At 39.1% G+C, this 21,275-nt stretch overlaps 1 protein-coding gene across 16 annotated transcripts in view; it reads left to right on the top strand.

The window, feature by feature from the left end:
* The window catches only part of TCF4 (transcription factor 4), a 339,764-nt gene that overhangs the window by 194,460 nt on the left and 124,029 nt on the right, over positions 1-21,275 (top strand). For 14 of the 16 annotated variants that reach the window (XR_008332771.1, XM_053408685.1, XM_053408679.1 and 11 more), the window contains 2 exons: positions 12,350-12,479; positions 12,648-12,697. The exons of the other annotated variants lie outside the window; for them this stretch is intronic. Coding sequence is in view for 13 of the 14 variants with exons in the window: in XM_053408685.1 (XP_053264660.1) it covers positions 12,350-12,479; positions 12,648-12,697 (180 nt within the window). In the remaining variant the exon portion in view is untranslated. The remainder of the gene's footprint in view (positions 1-12,349; positions 12,480-12,647; positions 12,698-21,275) is intronic. 16 annotated transcript variants of the gene reach the window in all.

Here is a 21,275-nt window from a genome sequence, read left to right as displayed (position 1 = left end):
CAACCCTGGTTTGTAATCCTGGTTTGGAAGAATGTCTCAGGCTACAATTGGCTGGTTTGGGTGTCACAGAAAATAGTGGTTTGACAAACCAGGAAATGTTCTATTAAGCCAGGAGGCAGGAACATGGTCAGGGTTGATTGCTAATCCTCCAAACAATGACTGAAGCACTGGGGAACATGACATCTAAAGAAACATTGATTCCAAGGCTATTTAATTTTCAACAGTCGATTTCTTGAAGATTCTTAAAAAGCATGATGCATTTTGAACCATTCATATGACCCAATTCCTCATGGAAAAGCTTACCACTCTAGAAAGTTTTATACTTGCTTTTATTGGAAAGCTTCAAGGATTCCAATTTTGCAAAACACGAAAAGTAGGAAACACAGACATGAAGAACTGTACAAGACAACACAGACAAGAGATAATGAAGGTGTGCCCTGTTCACATTAGAAAACAATTTCCCACAGCAAGGCATATAGGAACAATATAGGGGTAGGAGCATATCATTCTAGCTACTGGGCTCAGGATCGCAAGATGCCAAGTAATTTCAGGAAGGGCAGCTGCTCAAACTATTACAGTCCTAAACTAGGACCCAAATCCTGAAACACTAATAGTAAAAAGGTAAAGGAAGGTAAAGGACCCCTGGATGGTTAAGTCCAGTCAAAGGCGACTATGGAGTGTGGCATTCATCTTGCTTCAGGCTGAGGGAGCTGGTATTTGTCCACAGACAGCTTTCCGGGTCATGGGGCCAGTATCACTAAACTGCTTCTGGTGCAACAGAACATTGTGATGGAAGCTAGAGCACATGCAAACGCCGTTTACCTTCCTGCCACAGCAGTACCTATTTATCTACTTGCACTGTTGTGCTTTTGAGCTGCTAGGTTGGCAGAAGCTGGGACAGAGCAACGGGAGTTCACCCCGTTGTGGGGATTCGAACTGCTGACATTTGGAGGTAGTAATTGGAATTTTAATTTGGGCTTCCATACTGTTAGAGCATCATTTCAGTGTAGTATTTGTTCTGGGGTATTTGCACTTGTCACCACTCCCCCCCCCCCGTGTTCTCCTATTCAAACAAGTGGAGGAAGTAGTTACAATCCACCCAATCTAAAATATCTTGACTTAGATTTTATGGCGCAATCTCTTTATAGTTGAAACACACAGGAAAGACTGACGTCAATCATCTTGATAGGCTAGTGAGTCTTTTGAAACAGTTTGCCAGCGGAACACTTTTTAAGCAAGAGGTGATTGCAGCATGCTGTGGAATTATGTGCTAAAGGATGTGCTCAAAGACGCATCAACTGACTAGGCATTTTTGCCCACAGTCCTTGTGCAATTCACTCACAACACAGAGAGAAAGATCACAAACACTATTTCATTTAAACTGCATATCTTTTGGGAACTAATCATTTTTTGCCCTGAAGCCACCATGAAGGCATTTTAAGCTGAAAGGTGGGATATTAGCTTTTTATAGAAAATAAATGTTACTCTCTTAGCCCTTGCACGATTTAATTGCTACATTTCCAATACTGGTGAGGCTGCAGTCCTATGTGCACTTAGGTGCTAGCTCTCTCCTTTGCCTCTCTGGCAGAGCTCAGAGCCTTATCCGAATGGTGGAGTACTTGGATCATCTAGCCAGTCTTGTTTCAAATAGTTCAAACACAAGAAACATACAAGTTGTTTGTTTTCAGTATTGCTTATTCAGAGGTATACTTCCCCTGAACATGGAGGTTCTATTTTTTATTTTTACTTAGAGTTATGGAGTGCTGATCCAGTGGTCTCAGCAAGTGTTCAAAGGTACAAGTTTGTTGCTGCAACATCAAGCTTCCTAAGAAGATTGCCACTGAATTTTATTGCAGTTCTTAATAAAGAACACATATTTAGAGATTGTGCTTGTGATATATATAAACACAATATCTGTGCAAAGTAGAGATCAATAACACAATTTATTGATAACGTTTGCTCACAAGATAGTTACTTCGGTTATATATTTCTGACAGTAAAGATGTTCATTAATCGCTGGAAGCTATGACAATAGCATTTGTTACTCTGTTCAGCAAAATCTAGTTATTTCATTTGGGCAGCTTTGAGAAGTTTCATGCCAGAAAGATGCATGTAAATATGCCTCCATCTAAAAACAGTGCATATTAAAAGTTGCCTAATCATAAAATCAGTTGCCTCGGTAGTACTCCAGTGTAAGAACTTGGAAGATCAGAGCAACATTTCTGCTTTCTCTGGTTGAAAAGGTGGTGGGGGGGTTTGCTCAGTGGGATCTATTTAATGTCACCAGCATCTTCATCATCAAAACATGTCATCTGTGGTCATTTGCACTATTCTGTTGGACCATCTACTTTTTAAAATAAAAGCCAAATGATGCCCAGGATTAATCCATGATTATACCCTAAAAGAACAGCTAGCAGGCAAATAATGGGACTACTTATCCATTATGTTCAATGTTCAAAGTATGCAATTAAGGGAAATTAATTCATCGTTGATATTTTTTTAATAGTGAGATTTAATCTTGTAGCTCAACCATGAGATAGTGCAACTGTGGAGAGGGAGTGAGGAGAAGAATTAAAATAATTATCATTGACATTAATACACAATAGCTTGTTCCATCATGGTGCATTTTAAGGTAATGTCAATGAGAGGGAAAACCCTCTGAAATAGTATGTACCCACTTAGTAAAATTTTGTTGAAGAACATGGACGTCTGATGGGTTACCTGAAAACACTGTAAATAGGAATTGTTTGGGTTGTGTTTTTTTAAGGACTTCATGCCTTGACATTCTGTTTCCACCATTGAGAGATACTATCTACCCAACGCCAATCATCTTTTGCATCAGGGCAACAGCAGATTTTGCTCCAGAATCCTGAATAAATTCAGTATCAAACTGAACCTAATAATTGCAAACACATGTTTTATCCCTTTATCTGTCTCATTCACGTATAGAATGGGGATAGGTGTTTTTTGGTTTCGCATTGAAAATGTGCATATGTTTGAAGGAACTAAACTCTTGCCTCTTCATGTTCTTAGCACTGGGAAAAATGTGGAGTTAAGGCTGTGAGATATTAAGTTTTCCTAACCTGTGTGCCCCTTTCTAATGTGAAAAATGAGTTCCCTGCTTTACATGAGAATGAAGTTGACACAGGGACAAAAATATGGCTATCTTTGTTGTGTTGCGTTTTGCTCTCACAACACAGCTGCTTCAGTAGGTATAACTCTGGGGAAAACCATGCATTATAGTTAATTCAAGTCTTCTGTTTCCACCCTTAATTTATTAGAGATGCAGGGAGAAGAACTGTTATCCTAACAGCAGTATATGGGGATGTGAGGTTTACTTCCTTCCTCCCCCAGCTGTGATCAAGGTGAAAAAAACCCTCCCTTAATGCAGCTATGGGACTTAATGAATAGATCCCCTTTGGCATAAATAGTAACTTTCTTTTTACTAAGCCCCATAGTCATGGAGGGGGGGACAGCAGAATTCACATGTCTATTGTGGCTGGGGAATGGAGGGATAAACCTTCCCCACCTTCTCACTGTAGTCTGTATAACAATTTGGCCAACGCAAAGCAGAAGGCATAGGGGCATCCTATGCACTAAGTATGTTATATACTCTGTCCCTATGTGTTCAACTTCAGAGGCTGTGCCCCAGGTGGCTGGTGTCAGCTGTGGCTTGGTGTATATCTATCAGGGGAAAGGCCTTTTCAGTTGTGGTGTTCATCGAGTATAAAATACCCTTCCCAGGGAATTAAATAGGTGCCAGTATTATATGAGCCCAGCTATCATATGGCTCCAGGCAACAGGCTAAATCCTGAGTCGCCTTTTGGCTAGGTTGAAAGTTGGATTTTTATTCCAGCTTTGTTTGCTGCTTTCTGTGTTTTGGCTAATTGCTGTGGATTTTATGGGTATTATTTGATTGTATTTTCTTTTGATTTTTTGTTTACTTGTTTCAGTGATGTGGTGTCCAATGCCTTGCATTGTTTTGTAAGAAAGGCGTGTGTGTGTGTGTGTGTGTGTGTGTGTGTGTCCCTTTATATGTGTATGTGTATGTTTGTATGTATGTATGCATGCATGTATGTATATTTAAGTTATGGGTATTTGAGAGCAGAGCTTGACATCTCTACATGTTTGTTTGCTTGTGGAATTAATCACGATGCAATATCAGGGTAGGTCACAGCAAAATACACTAACATAAAACCAAATAAAAATACTGCACAAGCAGACATTTCACTTGCATAAAAGAAATGTTTGCAGCTAATGTTGAAAACTAGCAAGTGTTGGTGCTAGGCTGGGGGAAGAGTGTTCCAAAATTGAATTGCCACCACTGGGAAGGCCCTTTTAAAACTTCCAGCTGCCTTGGCCTCCTTTGATGATGGCATAGCCAAAAGGAGCTGCTTTATATGGGCAGGAGAGTATAGTAGGAGATGCTGCTTTAGGTAGCAAGGTTCCAAACAATTGACAGATTTATCCATCAGGGCATCTTACATTGCACTTGATAACAAACAGACAGCCAGTACAGATCTTGAAGAACCGGTGTTAGGCTGTCTCATCCAACCATACTTGTCAGCAACTTTATGGCTGCATTTTGCAGTAGCTGCAACCTACAACCCTTCATCGAGGGCAGCCCCACATAGAGTGCATTACAATAATCTTAACCTGAAGGACATTGATCATTGTGGCCAGACTATCCCTATCTAAGGATGGCCGCAGCTAGTAAAATGTCGATGTAGATGGATATCATCACTTGTGGCCAGTTAGGCCGGCACTGAAGGTGAAATCAAGGGGTACACCCATCCTATGCACCTTCTCCTTCAGAGGAAATGGAGTGCTGTGCAGAATAAGACCCCCCCTAACTTCTGGACCCCCAGAATCTCTTATTGAGATTCAGTTTCAGTTTATTGGTCCTCATGCTTACCCACCATCTGTTTCAGGCACAAATTAAGCACCTGGAAAGCTTTCCTTTCCTCCAGTGGAAAAGAGAGACAGAGCTAGGTGTTATCAGCATCACCATGTCCCAAATGCTTTTTTAAAAAAATGATATTTTGCACAGGTTTCAAGATAGATCTACAGGACTGCAAAGTGTAACTGCCAAGGGACCAAGCTGGAAGTCCTCATCCTGGAACTAGTTCTGTGGTTACGAGTAGAACCACACTAGTACCCATGCCTTCAACTCCCAACCCATAGAGCCAGTTCGGAAAGTTTGGCGTATCAAAGGTGCTGCATAGAGTTCAGGGAGAATTGGAAGGGCTGCCTTAAGTTAGTGTGGAAGAATCACAAAGTTTACTTGCATGTGTTACTCGTGTGTAAGGCAATCCAGAGGAGAACAGGGAATACGGCTACTCCCATGGTCCCACAGTCATGCAAACTAGCTAGTCTTGCCCCTTAGTTTCCAGAAGAGTTTATGCAGTAGCAGCTACCTGCTTAAGCATAGGTGTACCGCAACTGGGAGTCTAAATTGCATTGAACACCTGTTCAAAGGCAGCTGCTTACTTTGTAAGCTTTTTCTGTTGCTTGGACTTTGGAGGTGACGCTACCTGATGCACATGACGTTGACAGAACCATCGTATGAGAAATCTTATTTTTAGACTATAACCCTAGATATGTTTATCTGATAGTAAGCCTCTGCTATATATTGTATATTGTTTTTGAGTTAGCATGGTTAGGATCACACGGTTTGTCCCAACGGGGTTGCTATGCATTCTGGAGTTCCATGTAAGATTCTATGGGAGGAAGAGATCTGTACACCACTCATAAATGACACATACTGGAGTATTTGTGTAGTAGTGTAGATAGGGTGCCACTTTCCTTTCCCCCATGAATTCTTTGCAGGAGAAAAGAGAAAAGTGTTGCTAAAAGCTAGACTGGTCCATTCACTTGCCATGTCTCCCAATGCCCACAAGCGATAAGATGTGATAGGCAAGTTAGCATTGCTGCATTCACTCCTTGCTGTATTGTGAATAATTCCCCATCCAAGAAGAATAAAATAAATGTATGATGCTTTTGACTGTGCTTAAAAAAACCCCTGCTTGTCAAAGCTTACGTTTGCAGGCTGTCTCCTACAACCCTCTGTGCCGTGTAGGAACAGGATAGCAAACGGGTAGCCCAGGCCTTTATGGCAGTGACTCTGCATGGGAGAAATCTAGAAGGCATCCACCTTTCAGTGCCATGCAAGCCCTCCCCCCTTCTTTAAGCCCCAAGGCCATTCTCCTTTCTTCGCTGCATAAGAAGAGAGGAACATATGGCCTAGAGTCACTATAGATCACATAGGTTTGTGATGGCAGTGTAGAACTGCAGCTGTTTGAGTGCAAGAATGCCCAAACATGTATTCAACTTACAAACATTTGGCAAGTGTTCAGAAAAAGAGCGTAATCTGGTTTCAACTAAGACTCATCCCCCCCCCTGCTCTGTTCTACATCCCCATGAAATAGTGTTTGATATCTGATCACAATTTAATAGAAGTGACAGAGAGAAAAAGTGGGGGTAGGGGGGTGAGAAAGAGAGAGGGAGTGAGTGAGTTTTGGGAAGTCCAGCCAAAGAGACTTTCCAGAGAAACGTTTTCCCTATCCTGCTTTTTAAAAAAATAAAATAAAATATTCATTTCTTTTAACAGATTGTACCATTCAAGGTCATTTACCTTTCTCGTTAATTAATTATTCATTCAGAAAGCCACCACTCATCCCATTTTTAATCTTAGTCATATCTGTAATTAAGCTTAAACATAATAGTTTGGGAGGTGGAAAATATATTTTCCACTCATGTTTAAAAACCTGTATGTGTGTTTGTGTGTGCCTGTGTATGTAAAATTAAAGTGCAGCAGTTATCTAGCTGAAAACAATCGTTTTCATTGGTGGAGAAAAGTTTCATAATATATGAGAGTATATCCCCTCCCCCTTTTAAAGTGCATTGATAATTAATTTTTTTTTAAAAAAAGCAAACAAATAAATGTAATCTCCTCCTTAATTCATGGTTTCATTTTCTCAGCTAGAATTCGGTTACTAGTGCATTTTTTTAATGAAAAGGTATCATGTGCACTTATATGACAAAAACAACCAAATCTGAAGGAGAGGGGATGGGGGGGGGGAGAGATTCATACATGAAAGACACAATTTGCATTCAGTTCATCCCCAGCTTTACAATGAGGATTTTGGAATGAATCTGGCATTGGGAGTCTCTTGTTGAGATCCAGTTTCCTGCTGTGGAATGTGCTTTGACCCGAATGTGGAACTCTTACTTGGGAAAGTGAGTGTGTCATTTGTGTTTGTTGTAAACTGTGGAGGATTATAGAGACCGTCACTAACTAACACAAGTATCATAATGATTGGGTATGTAGCACCTGCAGTTAGCAGATGATGCTACAGTATTGACCAATTGCCTTGGGGTAGTATTCTTCATGTTACCTTCTTCTTGTCTTTTATGAAGAGGACCTGGAAGCTTAGCCATGTTCTCATAGGGGTCCTTCTGCAGTGCCTAGTAGTGTTGAGGCAGAGATCTGCCCTCCTGTATGCCACGCACACTGGTGTGCATCAATAAAGAAAGAAAGAGAATGAGGATAATTTGAGATTATTTCTGTCTGCATGGATTACAAATGGTGGTAACTGCTTTAAGATGACCAAAGCAATCACTTGGAACCAAAGAGCCCATGAAATGAATTTTGCTCACAGGAAACCTATCGCTGGCAGAATACAGGGAAAGTGATTCTTGCTAATTCTCCCTCCCTCTTGTCCCTCCTGAAAATAGGCTCTTGGAGATTGAGGGACCCTCTGTAACAGCATGAGAGGTGCTGTTCCACGAGTTTGCTTTTCCCTTTTAAAAATGGAATGAGCCCCTTCCAATAGTAGAAAGGCAGCTCAAGGTCTAGTTTCTCTTTACATTTTAAAGAGATTTCCAATTTCACCTTTTGAATTTAAAAGTCCTCAAAAAGCATTTCGATTAGTGTAAAATGTTTGAAAGAGAAATATAATCTGAGGCCCTTCTTTGTGTGTGTGCCTCATCCAATAGAGGTCCGGAGGATGGCAATGCAAGGATGGGTCTTTTCTGCGGTGGCTCCCAATTTGTGGAATGCTCTCCTTACGGATGTTCACCTGGTGCCTTCATTACATAGCTTTAGGCAGCAGGTGAAAACATTTCTCTGTAATCAGGCCTTTGGGTGATTAACATTTGATGGCCTTTTAAATATGTTTGTGGGAGGGGGTTATTGGTTTGTTTTTGTTTTATTGTGTATTTTGTTTTCTCATTTTGTATTTTTATGTTGTGAACCACCCTGTGATCTTCAGATGATGGGAGGTATGCAAATTTAATAAATAATATATTTTTAAAAAAGAAAGGTGTGCTGGTTGCAATTAAAAGCCCAAGTGAACGAGCCAAACTACATTCACCTGGCACTTAAAAGATAACAAAGGCATCTCCAGGTAAATTAGCCACCAACCTTATTTCAGAAGGTGAGGGCACATGGAAAAGTAGCTCTGAAGGTTATCTGAGTTGCTGGGCACAGTTTATTTGGGTGATGTCAATCCTTCAGGCTGCTTAGCATGTTTTAGATAGAACCAACCATTTGAATTTAGTCGTAGTATGTGTAAGACTGGTTTTTGGTTTGGATCGTGGCAGTAATTTTTAATAAAGATTTCTGCCCCCACCCCTCTTCAACCTGGACCCTTGGAACTGCACAACTTGTTTTGCATGTTCAAGGGAGTTTTTAGATTTTCTTAAATGTGTACAGGGTTTCAAAAGCAATTTGTGATATGGGGTTCTGGCATTCAAGCGGAGGGGAGATAAAATTTCTGATAGCTTGGATGCACCTAAGCCTATTTCTGTTAGGTTTTGTAACATTTTCTTTATCTTGACTGCATATTGGTGGTACACAGTGATATCCTTGAAATGATAGCAGGTGCAACCCTTGTAGCCTTATCAGAGTACAAGAGAGAAAATGGGCATCTCAAAAGGTTCACTTCCGAATAAATCTACAGTAGTAGATTTATTAGCTATAAAATGTTTTATTCACTTTTTTAGGCTCAGAAAGTCCAAATGTTACGTGGTGGCCTCATGAGTTCCCAGTCTTCCCTCTCCTCAACTACAAGATGTTAGCACTGGCTGAACAATAGTAAATGCCTGTTGTTCTATTTACAAGTATCTCAGAATGAGTAGATATATATTTATCTTGGTTCTCCCCAGTGGAGTACTTAGAGAAGCCCCCATAAGAGCACGTAAAAGGATGTTTTGTTGCCTCAGAAGAATGACTTAGCTGTTCCAATGAAAAACAAAGGCTTAAATAAAGGCAAAATTAGAGGCGCTTATGTGACAAGCTGGAGAGGAGAGCCAGCAGTGTTTTGTGGTAGGCATTTACTTGGTGCAATTGCTAGCATGTCTGATTAATGTATATTCACATATTGTAAAATGCACGTTTGTTGCTTTTTGTACATATTTCAAAGTGTTTTTAGACTACTGCATCATCGTGTTTGAAGCTACAGTTCTAACAGTCCTGCACTCCTAGTCTCACCCTACATCACTGGGGCTTACTTTAAAGTAAAAGGAATGCAGGTGGCGCTGTGGTCTAAACTACTGAGGCTCTTGGGCTTGCTGATCAAAAGGTTGGCGGTTCGAATCCCCACAACAGGGCGAGCTCCCGTTGCTCTGTCTCAGCTTCAACCTAGCAGTTCAAAAGCACGCAAGTGCAAGTAGATAAATAGGTACCGCTGCGGTGGGAAGGTAAATGGCGTTTCCATGCTCTCTAGTTTCCGTTGTGGTATTTCATTGCGCCAGAAGTGGTTTAGTCATGCTGGCTGCATGACCCGGAAAGCTGTCTGTGGACAAACACCAGCTCCCTCAGCCTGAGTGCCGCCCCCCATAGTTGCCTTTGACTGGACTTAACCATCCAGGGGTCCTTACCTTTTACCTACTTTGAAGTGCACTTCGGTAGCTGTCTTTTTTCTGGGAGTACCACAGGCCCACAGTTTGTGATGGGCTTCCCTATTTCCACCTTCACGATTCAAGCATGCCTTGTAATTTTGAAAACTGAAATGCTTTGCCCTTAGAATCATAGAATCATAGAGTTGGAAGAGGGTATGAGGGTCATGTAGGCCAATCCCCTGCAATCCAGGAATCTTTTTGCCCAACACGGGACTCAAACCCACAACACTGAGATTAAGAGCTTTATGCTCTACTGACTTGAGCTATCTCAGCATTGAAGTTGTGGACTGTGCTAAAGGTAAAGAATAGTAACAGTTCCAACTAAACCAAGTCAAATAGTGGATTTGTACAATTTTGAATTCCAATTATTTCTGACTTGTTCCTAGTTACATTAAAACTTTGTGCTGAGGTACAGAGACAAGAAACAAACAGCCTGATAGGAAACATACTGTGAATATATTGAGAGATAATTGGTTAATTTTATATATATTCTATCAGTTTAATTGTTGCTTATATCTTACTATTAAGATATGTAGCTCATTCCAGTAGGTGCCCCATACTTAAATGTATTATGTCTGATTTTGTATCTGAATTCCATACATTTTATAAAATAGGTATTAGTAAGAGGTTGGTAATACTTAGTTGTTGATTCTGGCTTGATCTCTTGACTTAGGAAATCTGCTTCTTCTCCCAGGATACTTATGAAAGATTTAAAACTTTGGTGGGGAAAAGTTTGCAATATTTATTTTTAACTGTGTGCAACATATTCTGAACACTCCACCCCCCCTTTTTTTGGTCAAAAGCAAAAAAAGTGGTCTACAGGGAAATAAGCTTATCAGCTGTTAATTATCTACCAAACAATTTGTGATTTTAATGCTCTGCAATTTTCAGAGTCATGTGTAGGTGGGTTTTTTTTATCTCCCTTTTGCAATAAGTTAGAAACTGAAGACTACCACATAAAATTATGAAAGTAGCTGATGATGCACTACCAATTTACCAGTTGCACATCTAGGAAAAGAAACGAATATGCATCCCCAAGAAGAAAAAAAGTTATATTTGGATTTTATTTTTATTTTACAAAGTATTTTCCAGCTCATGGGTCATATTTGACCAACTGCTTTCAGACGAAGACATGGCACTTTGTTGAGCTATTTAAGAATCAAAAAGACTGTCTTAATTTAAAACAAGGAGCCTTTGTTTTAGTTGGTGACTGCCTTGTGAAATTTTTCAGTTCTCAGCGGGTTAACCAGGGAACAGGGGCAGAGTCATAATTGGCCTATTTAGGGTGTTTTGCATGTGAATGGTGTGTTAGTGAAGCATTACTAAGTCTGTTGTGAGTGACATGGTGATTAGAATTTAGATTAGGGAAAACACATTCTGTACTTTATCAAGTACAGTAATTAGTTCAGTCAGTAAAAGTTGATTACAAGTAACGATAAAGTTAGATTTTTGGTACTTAATTTTAAAATTTCTTTATTAAATGGAAAATTTCTTCATCATATAAAATAAATGGTAGTATCTGCACCTGTTTTATTGCATACCAGAAAAAAATTAAAAGAACAATGTGTTCAATGCAGAGTATAATCAGGGGATTTATATATTATGGGTAAGTTTCAATGTAGTTATAGCAAATAGAATTTTTAGAAAATGTCAGTCTTTGCTTTTTCCTTGTTATTGCACTGAGATATCATTTCTTCTGGTTTAGCAATAGCCATTGTCCATTCATAAGTACATTTCATATTTGTGGATGTTCACTGTCTTACTTAATAAAATAGATGCTGTTGAAGTACTTTGCTGCAACGTCTTCTATCCACTCGCTTTAAGAGTCATTCTCTCCCCCCCTTAGCAATTTAGCAAAACACTAGTTCATTTTTGCATTGTATACTATTATTTTCACATCACAGATGTTATACCTGATTAATACATTTTATATTGTATTTTTAAGTATTTGCTGTGTTTCCTATTTAGCTATATTTAACACATGCATTTTTTCCATTAATGGGTAAAATACCTACTCTTGTATGACGAAATGATTTTGTAGCAACAGGGTGATTTTTAAAATACTGATGAACACAGTATATTTTGTTCGCCCTGTAAGTTTAAAACAAAACAGGTGGGGAGGGGGATCTTTACTTGATGTAGTTCCAAAAGAGTTCATATGTTCAACTGTTATTTCTTTTCAGCAATAACAGTGGAAGGCTATTGTAAAATTTCAAAGCATTCGCTTGGCCATCAGAATACGTATTCTGCTGAAAAGAAATCATTTGCCTCAGTACTATTTTTGGCATATCTGAAAATAAAGTATTTTTTGTGTTAGTATTCCAATTTGCCAGTCGCAGAGCCTTTTTTTAAAAAACCAACGTGTGTGTGTTATTTAAATCAGCATAGAAAGGCGAGCAAGGGAGAAGTTAGATATAACAATACTTATTTTTCAAAAATCTTTTAGCAAAGTCTCCTCGGAGGTGACATGGAAATGGGCAACCCAGGCGCTCTCTCACCCACCAAACCTGGCTCTCAGTACTATCAGTATTCTAGCAATAATCCGCGAAGAAGGCCTCTGCACAGTACCTCTGTGGGTGAGTTACTTTGTGCCACTTTTCTCCACATTTCTAAAAGGAAACTTAGACTGAACTTCTGTCTTGCAAGTAATTAATAATAAATGCTAGCTCAGTGCTGAATCTTAGACTGGAGGGTGTGAGCCTGCAAACATACATCTTACAGCCACACTTGTCTTCTTTTTTCAGAAGTACAAACAAAGAAAGTTCGAAAGGTTCCTCCAGGTTTACCATCTTCAGTAAGTACTCCTTGTCTGTCTTACCATTTGCGGTTCCACTGGTTCCTTTGATTAACATGTTTTCAAATGAAACCGATTCCTATCCTAAACGTTTTTTTGTTTGTTTTGGTTTTCTCCATCATCATGCCGGCAGACAAAACAGAGAAGTCTATAAAATTCTGACCTGTGGGAATAAAAAGTTTTGGTGGGTGTTGTTGCATTATTATTTTTTAGTGTATATAAATAGAACTCTGAAAAAGTGCCTCTAGTTTGGGTAGCTTTACCAGTATGCGGTTCCAGATAGAATACGCATTAGCTTCACGTGCGGGTTAACTTCTTTGTCAGTATTATGATGATTTATGGATTTGCATGTTAAAAGAGATTTGTGGAGAGGGATTTATGAAACATTTACATGGGTCTCAGCCCAGAATAGAAGGAGGACGTCTTCATTTTCCACTGAAGTTTTTGAATTAGGACTTTGAGCATACCTGCACAAATAGCTTTCTCAGTGTGTGTGATTTCCAGGTGTCAAACCAGTTGACTCCAGGTGTTACCAAAGGAATTATGGGCTATGGTAATAAATGAAGTCACATTTAATACCCTGATTGTCGTCCTGTCCCCCCCTTCTTTTTAGGAAATAGTGTGTGTGTGTGTGTGTGTGTGTGTGTGTGTGTGTATTCCTAATCAAATACCTGCACATATTTAGACTGTGTTTGCAATAAAGGCTAGATATGCTTTTTCATATTATAATGCCCTTGCGTTCATGCAGCAAATAATTGGCTCATGTATGAGTTGGATTTTGTTTTGCGTTCTTCTTTTAAAAATAAAAAATGCTGATGCGTAAATAAACAGTATGATCTGTTTTAAAGCAGCTACCATATTGATTAATTTGTAGATAAGTAACAACAATGCACCGTAGTGCAGCAGAGCGACAAATACTTTTAGATCTAAGAATTAAAAATATTTGACTTTGCTACTAGTAGTAGTTGTATTGTGGAGATGTGTATTGCGGGAGTGGGGGGTTACAAGGGAGTGCAATCAAAAATTCACCAACATCAGAGCAATCCTACAGGTTTTTCTGAGATTACTTTGGCATAGCACTTATTAATGTTATCATAAATTAGATGGACTTTCAAATCAATAGCAAAACCTTCATATTATAAAACTAGTACTTTTAATTTCCGTTTTTGCTATTGTCATATCAGTAAGTGACTGAAGCCAGGAATTAAATGAACATGTTTAATTAATATAGCAATAGTGATATGGGTATGTGAACCCTTGGGCAGACTGCTGACAGTATTTGAGAAGTAAAAAATAAAAGTTGACAACAACAAAAAACGTTGCTATTTTTCACTAACAGAGAGAAAAAATGAGGATAAATTTAAAATTAGATTGCATAAATGTTTCTTGCTTTGTTTCTTTAAAGAAATCATGGATTTTTTTACAATCCTAAGGATTTTGGGTGGTTCACTTTTCGTTAATGGCGTCTTTACTTGACACTTTAGCTTCTAATAGCTTTTAAGAGAACTCAGATGATAAATACATATTGCTGCTTCTCAAATTTTGAATCAGGCCAGTACATAACACTTTATACACCTTTTTTTGTAATTTGTATATGTCTAGAATGCTTAAATTTTAATAAAATGTAGTGCCGTATTTTCTTCATTTAAAAATACGTACATAAAGATTCCTTTTTTTCAGATAAATTCTGATAGAAAAATCATGTGCTTCTGTATTTCTAATGCTCATTTTCTCCCATATCTGTACACTTTACTGTGTAGAACCTGTTTGACTGGGACATATTTCCATTTAGAAAGCTAAAAGCATGCAGGGCAGTGAAATGGCTACAACTGTAAAGAAAGAGGACTGCTGTGATGATGTAAAAACATCAGATTGGTTGCCATTTCCATTTAAGGGTTAGAACTCTGTTGTTATTATTTGCCTTGCAGACATTTCAGGCATTTGGCTGTTTCTTTGAACCAAAAAGAACAAAATAAGTTTAAAAAAGAAATAACCAATTAGGATTCCTTAATTCCTAGCAAAATTTGTTCTTTGAGTTACAAAGTTTGGATTCCGTAGTTCATTTTGCTTCTTGCACGCACTGAAACCTATTGTTTGAAAGATAAAAACAAGAGGAAAAAAACAATTTTGCCACAAATGATTTCCTTGAAATTCAAATGACCTGCTGCTATTATTGGGAGATATATCAGGTTATCCAGAACTGTGTGTGTGTGTCTAATAATTGTTCCTTAACATGTTCGAACAAACAGCTAATCACCTTCATGATCAAAATATGTTGTGATTTTTTTTATCAGTAGTTAAAATGCAAAGATTTTCAAAATAGTACTATACTCTATTAAAGGGCAAAATATTTTTTTAAATAATTCATCTTATCACACTATAGTAGATGATGCTATTATGTTGGATAAACAGTACTCATTTATAAATTGACTAAACAGATTATATTGTACTTAGCTGATAGAATGAAAATATTATTCTCTTTCTATTAAAATATGGGTATTAAACTGTCACTGAATATTCATACAATTGTCTGTAAAGGGCTTCAGGAGTTGTGTTAATGCACAGATGTCTATGACAAATTTCCATGGCTATATAGAGAAAGAGAAGCGACAGAGAGAGTAAGACAAACAAGCAAACAAACATTTTCTGGAAAGGTACTAAGCTCTTTGTGTTTTTATTTCGAGGGGGGGGGGGCTTTCCGAAGTAAGACCACTGGCTTGGCTCAGTGTTAAGCAGCTAGCTCCTTCCTGCATAAGCATTTCAGTACTTTGTCACTATGGGCAAAGATAAAGATAATCCCTGGATCATCAGTAGTCTGGGTTATTCTTTGTGGATATGCTGTGTTGCGGGAAGAATCGCCTGATCTCAGGGTTGGCTCCAATATTGCTATTCTTCTTCCAAGTTTTTAAAACGTGTGCGTACGGCGTGCATGGAAGTGGCTATGAAATAATTGCAGATATGAGTCTTGAAACACACACCCGGAAGCTTTTATGAATGGACATGCCTGGCGACTGGGGCTTTCGGAAATAGGTTCCTGAACTTGTTCCCCACATTGCTTTCCTAAACACCTGCCATGCACAACATGTAGCGTCCGAACGAAGCCTCAGTTTCACTGTTCCTCCTCCTCCTCCTGTGGATGGAGGAGGAATTGCTTCATTGTTTAGATGGAACAATGGCGACTAGCAATAACATTAATAACTGAAAACATGCTTGCCATTGGTTTTGGGCTATTACATTTCTATACATGTAAATTAGTCTTCAGCTCCCTTCACACAGTTTTTTCATGGCATTGGTCCCAAGGGGCTTGAGCTGTGTACGGATTTTGCGACCATATAAGCACAGGTAATTATGTGGTTCTTTCCCATATGATCTGCACCTCCCAGCCAATTACCTGCAGCTATAGGGAATTACATAATGGGAAAGATGTTGCCTTGCCTCCCTACTTACGGCTACATGAGAAGGAGACCTCTTTCAATTAACTCCCAAGAAGCGCATTAAGGGCATTCTATGGATGTGAATTATGCAGTCATTCTGAAACAACCTCAGGCGGAAACTTTGCATAGAGCATTCAGGTTTTTGCTCCTTTCTTTTTGGGGGGGCTGTCTCATCAACTAGACCTGCAGTCCTCACAGCAGCCTGATGATGCTAGTCCCATTCATTTCAGCGGTGCATCACTTTGAGGATTAGATTTTACAAGGCAGGGGTGTGGGACTTAGCCATGCCATGTGCCTCCTGCACTGCTCAGGTAACGCATAAACCAGGCTGTTAAGTGACAGACAGTTACAGAGTTATCAAAGGTACATAGCCCAAACTGCTCTTTACTTGGAAAGTAGTTTTGTTATTCAGCATGAAGGGGAAAGCCCTTAATACATGTGTGGATTGCCCGGGCATGTACTTTCAGCCGAGCTGAATCTTAGCTGGTGTTTGCTTTTACGTCTAACAAGTGTATGTGTGAACCTAAGAATTAATTAATTTTACTCTTCATTCATAGACCATACATTTCAAAAAGGTAACATCCACTTAGTGCAACAGGCATCATGTTCTTTCTGTGCCATTTACCCATATACACAGGGACTCCGGAATTTTGTGCCCTCGCAGATGAGTTTATCAGATGTAATAAAAGGCTTCTTTTGAACTAAGAAAAAACAAAAAAGAAAGAGATGAAAACTTTGGCAGTACTCACCAGGCAGGGTGTCTCGATTCTTGGCAGCTTTTTCAACTGTTTATCTATCCTAAACAGGGACTAAATTTAGAATGAAAGGTGTGTTTTTAGCTTCTTCAAAGCACTGAGTTTATTTGAATTTTTAGAGGGAGGGGTGGAAATCAGAGAGCTGATCTGGAACAGTTAACCATGTACAGAAGTTTCCCACACACATTCCACACCCAAATGTCTTTTTTCATTTTCTGCCCCAGAAAATGTAATAAAGATCTTTGTAATCTGGCTGTATTGTATTTATATGAAAAGACTGTCCAGGTGCAGAGATAAGATCGCGGTATTTAAATAGCACGGAAGACCATAACTGTGTTTTAATTAATAAACCCCTTAATGTTAAAAGACTTAGAGCATGAAGTCATGGAATTTCAATAACGGGATAATACAAACAAACAAACAAAGCAAGATCCTAACATGGAACATAATGTGTGAAATGCTCAGAACTAAAACTGTACAGTAAAATGCAACTGAAGGTTATGAAATTTAGTCTTCAGGTGCAACAGTTGGAAATAATCATCTGAAAAAATGAAATGGATTACAGTATTGTTTCTCTTTTTCCTCTCTGCTCTCCATAAAATAGTATAATATTGATATCCCCATCTATTTTTAGTCATCTAAAATACAGAGAACTGTTTTATTACAAAAATAGCCAGCCAGCACTGTTCCAACTGGAATATGACATTGCACAATAAATTTCAACTTTCTTTTGTCAGAGCTAATTTTAAACTTCCTTTTGCTCACTAACCTATTTAAAAGCAAGATTCCAGTCCTTATAATCGCTGAGAAAGTTTGAAAAAAAGTAACATCTGCTCAGTTTTCAATAGCCATTGCCACAGTTACTGGCATTTCCCATGGCTTTCTGTAAATAGCTTTAAGAAATCAACGTTGGAATACACCTATGTTTTTTAAGCAAGTGATCGGTAAAGTTGAAGATTAAGAAAACCTCCCTAAGATAGAGCAGAAAAGAATATCCCATAAGAATATCCCTCTGTTTATCTGTTGGTTTGAAATTCATGTTTGTTCCTGAATGGTAGAAAGGGGTGGTCTGAATGTATGCCTTGTTCTGCTCCGTGCCTGGATAGGTGTACCACCTTGTATTCCATAATAGAAACAAATTTAAGAAAATTAAACCAATAAAATAATAATATATTTGTGTGCTCTGCCATACCCATACAAACTGGGTTGGATGAAGATTTTGTTCCCATAAGTGGGAGAATTTCTGGGTCTATGCTTAGAGGACACTAGTAGATAGTGGGGTTGACTTTTTGATGATTGCCATCAGCCTCCATTTTCACCTCCCACATTGTTGTGGAAGTTTGGGGAGTTGACACAAGCAGCTTTTCCATCCATGGAAGGAAAAGTCTGGGCCCGTTCTATATGTGCCCCTTTGTTTCCCTGGCAGTAGTAGCTGGCATCAGAGTTTACTGCCATCATCCGTGTCCCTGAGTGCTCCTATTCTTTTCCTGGTGGGGTGAATAAGAACTGTTACTTATATGCAAGAAAATAACAAAAGGGACTTAACCAAGAGAAGATGAACCTCTCTGTTCTTTCCTTGGTGTTTGCTTCAAGACACCAGTTGTTGGGGAACTCTAGTGGGGAGAACACTGCTATGCTCTTGTTCTGCTTCCATAGGCCTCTGGTTGTCCACTGTGACAAGAAGACTAGATGAGCCTTTGGACTGATCCTGCAGGGTTCTGTCTACGTTTTCCAATTTCTAGGGGAGGGAGCATGCTGCCCCTCCCTGGCAATCAACTGGAGCCCTCTTTCTATTTATAATAGAGGAGCATTAACTTATATGGGAGAAAGTGAGCAGGTTATAATTAGGACACACTGCGTTTTGGAAACACCCTTCCCAACACAAGTGATCCTTGTGTCTTGAGGAGAGACTGGTTCTGCCACCTCTTTCAGCTGTCTTTATGATTTTCTCATCAATATCAGTGGGCACTGGGAACTATTGAGAATCTAGGTCATCCCTTCCTGCAGACCCCTGCCCTGGGTTCCCTTTGATAGCTTTGCCACATATTGCAACAAGCACACAAATTCTGTCATCTGGCACATTGATATCTGTATCTATATAAATATGCAAAATTCTCTACATGTGCAATAAGAAAGCACATGTATGCACACATCTGAGTAGTTGCCATTCTTTCCATTGCCAGCCATTTCTGGAATTATATCATGTACTTTTGGCCCAGAATATATATATATATATATATATATGCATTCTGAATCTGCATGAGATCGCATAATAGTCTGCATAAAAATGGACTGATCAGTGGGATAGATTAAATCTTGTTTTACCATTTGAGATGGCTTAATTGACTAAGAGCCCTGATCTTACTAGTTCCAAATTCAAACTTCTGTAAATGAGTTTATACACCAAAGTTGATTTACCCAAGACCCAAGTGGGATTGGTTCTATTTATATTCGGTATTGCACTTGTGTTTTATTGCTTATAATACAGTGCATGTTTTCTTACCATAGTTTGTAGCTGGGTTTGGTGTATGTTTGTGTTTCCGAGGAAGGTCCTTTCATAAGGGACCCACATATATTTTTGGTTGCCATGTAACTGTTCCTACACCAACTTGTGGGAGATGTAGGAATTTAGTCTTGGACACCAAAATGAGCTTCAAGGCACTGAGAGTGCCTCGGAAGAGCAGTGAGATCATAAAATTGTAGATCTAATTCACACGTTCAAAATCAGCTCTACTCCATGGGCCCATGATTGCACTGAGAGTGTAATTTGCAAACTGGCTTGTCCAAGATATAACATGATGATGGAAATCACCACTGAAGTACTCAAGGATAGAGTGTTGGACTCTATTCAGATGTCACACCAAACCATGGTTTGTTTTACATCTGAACACCTGAACCTATTTTTTAAAATGCTGAAGCGAAAGCAGAAAAATCAACTACTAAAATCAGTGAAAGTACCACTGATAGGATAAGAGAGGGAAGAAGTCCAGGTGCTTAAAGAAAAGGAAAAAGAAAAAGAAACCAATCATGTCGGATGCATTTCATTATTCTACCTCAAGAGGCTGCTGCAACTGTGGAGGAGGTGAAGTTGCTGTACCTCAAGTCTCTGCTAAATCATGGAGATGAGAGTAAACTTTAAAAGTTAAATGCTGATGAGATGGAAAATGAAAGCAGACAAGCAGCTCTGAACCATGGTTTGGTGTGCTTTCTGAACTGAGCCCTTGATGCCTTTAGAAGTTCAAGACATTTCTGTCACTCTTCTGAGCATCATCTGTTCTATCGATTGATTCTTCGTAGAATCCTTAAAATCTCAGTACCTTACATTTCTTTCTTTTTCTTTTAAAAAAGAACTTTCAGTTTTCATGCTTGTAGAGATAAACTTCAAAATGTGTCTAATAATAAAAAACCAACTTGCTGTTTTTCAAATGTCATGGCTTCTAATTGCATTTTATTATTCTAGACCAAGGCAGCTGTTGCTGTTTTGCTTTTGCTTTTGGATATTTACCATGGAAGTATTGACCTTTGTAGCTCTCCCTTTTGAAAATTGTGATCATTTTTGAAATATTAGTCCCTACCTGACAGGTCTTTGAGTCTCCTTCCTCTTCTCCTAGAAGTCAGTGACTGATCTGGAAGGTTAAAGGGCCTCTGTTTTCTGAAAGCTTTCCTTTCCTTTGGACCACATAGAGGCAGGTCTTGTCATCTGGGCAGTCCAGAACCTCCATACACTGTGCCCAGGCTTGCATCCAGAGGAGGTCACTTCGGTGCTGCTAACACACTGGTTTGTCCTCACCCCTGGAGGCATACTCCATTGTCTCTCGAGACAGACAGATGTCAACAACAAAATGATGATGAGTCTCTTCGAACTATAGGAAACATACTGCTTAAGTAATACAAATAAAACTGTTCATTTTACAATTTTGCTTATAATTTTGTAGGTGAAATTCATCCATGTTCCAGCTGCCCCGCTCTAGATAGAAGACCATCTGCTTTGTTATGAACTAACTGCAGTTTTCAGTACCTCTTCAAAGCCTGCTCCATGCCTGTAGTTCAGTGGCTGAGTATCTTGCTTTGCATGCACAATGCCCTAGTTTCATCCCCTAGGAAAGACCCCCTACCTGAAACCTTTGAGAGCCACTGTTGGTGTAGGCAGTAATGAACTAGATGGGCTGGCTCAGTATAAGGCAACATCCTATTGCTGTAATCCAGTCTTGAGGTTAGCAAAATGTGGCCAAGCTACCTCTGTCCAGGATGTGTTTATGTACCAGCCTAAACTATTTGAAAATGCTCAGTGCCACTAAGGCCACTCTGGTACCCAAGCTGAAGCTATGAACACTCCCAAACTCTGAATCTGATCATTTATGAGAGGTCAACCCATCTAGAAGAGCAGGA

Source organism: Podarcis raffonei, chromosome 11 (genome assembly GCF_027172205.1).
Source record: "Podarcis raffonei isolate rPodRaf1 chromosome 11, rPodRaf1.pri, whole genome shotgun sequence".
In the NCBI taxonomy this organism is placed as follows: Eukaryota; Metazoa; Chordata; class Lepidosauria; order Squamata; family Lacertidae; genus Podarcis; species Podarcis raffonei.
Note: the sequence above shows the minus strand (reverse complement) of the source record. Positions and strands in the feature narration are given on the sequence as shown.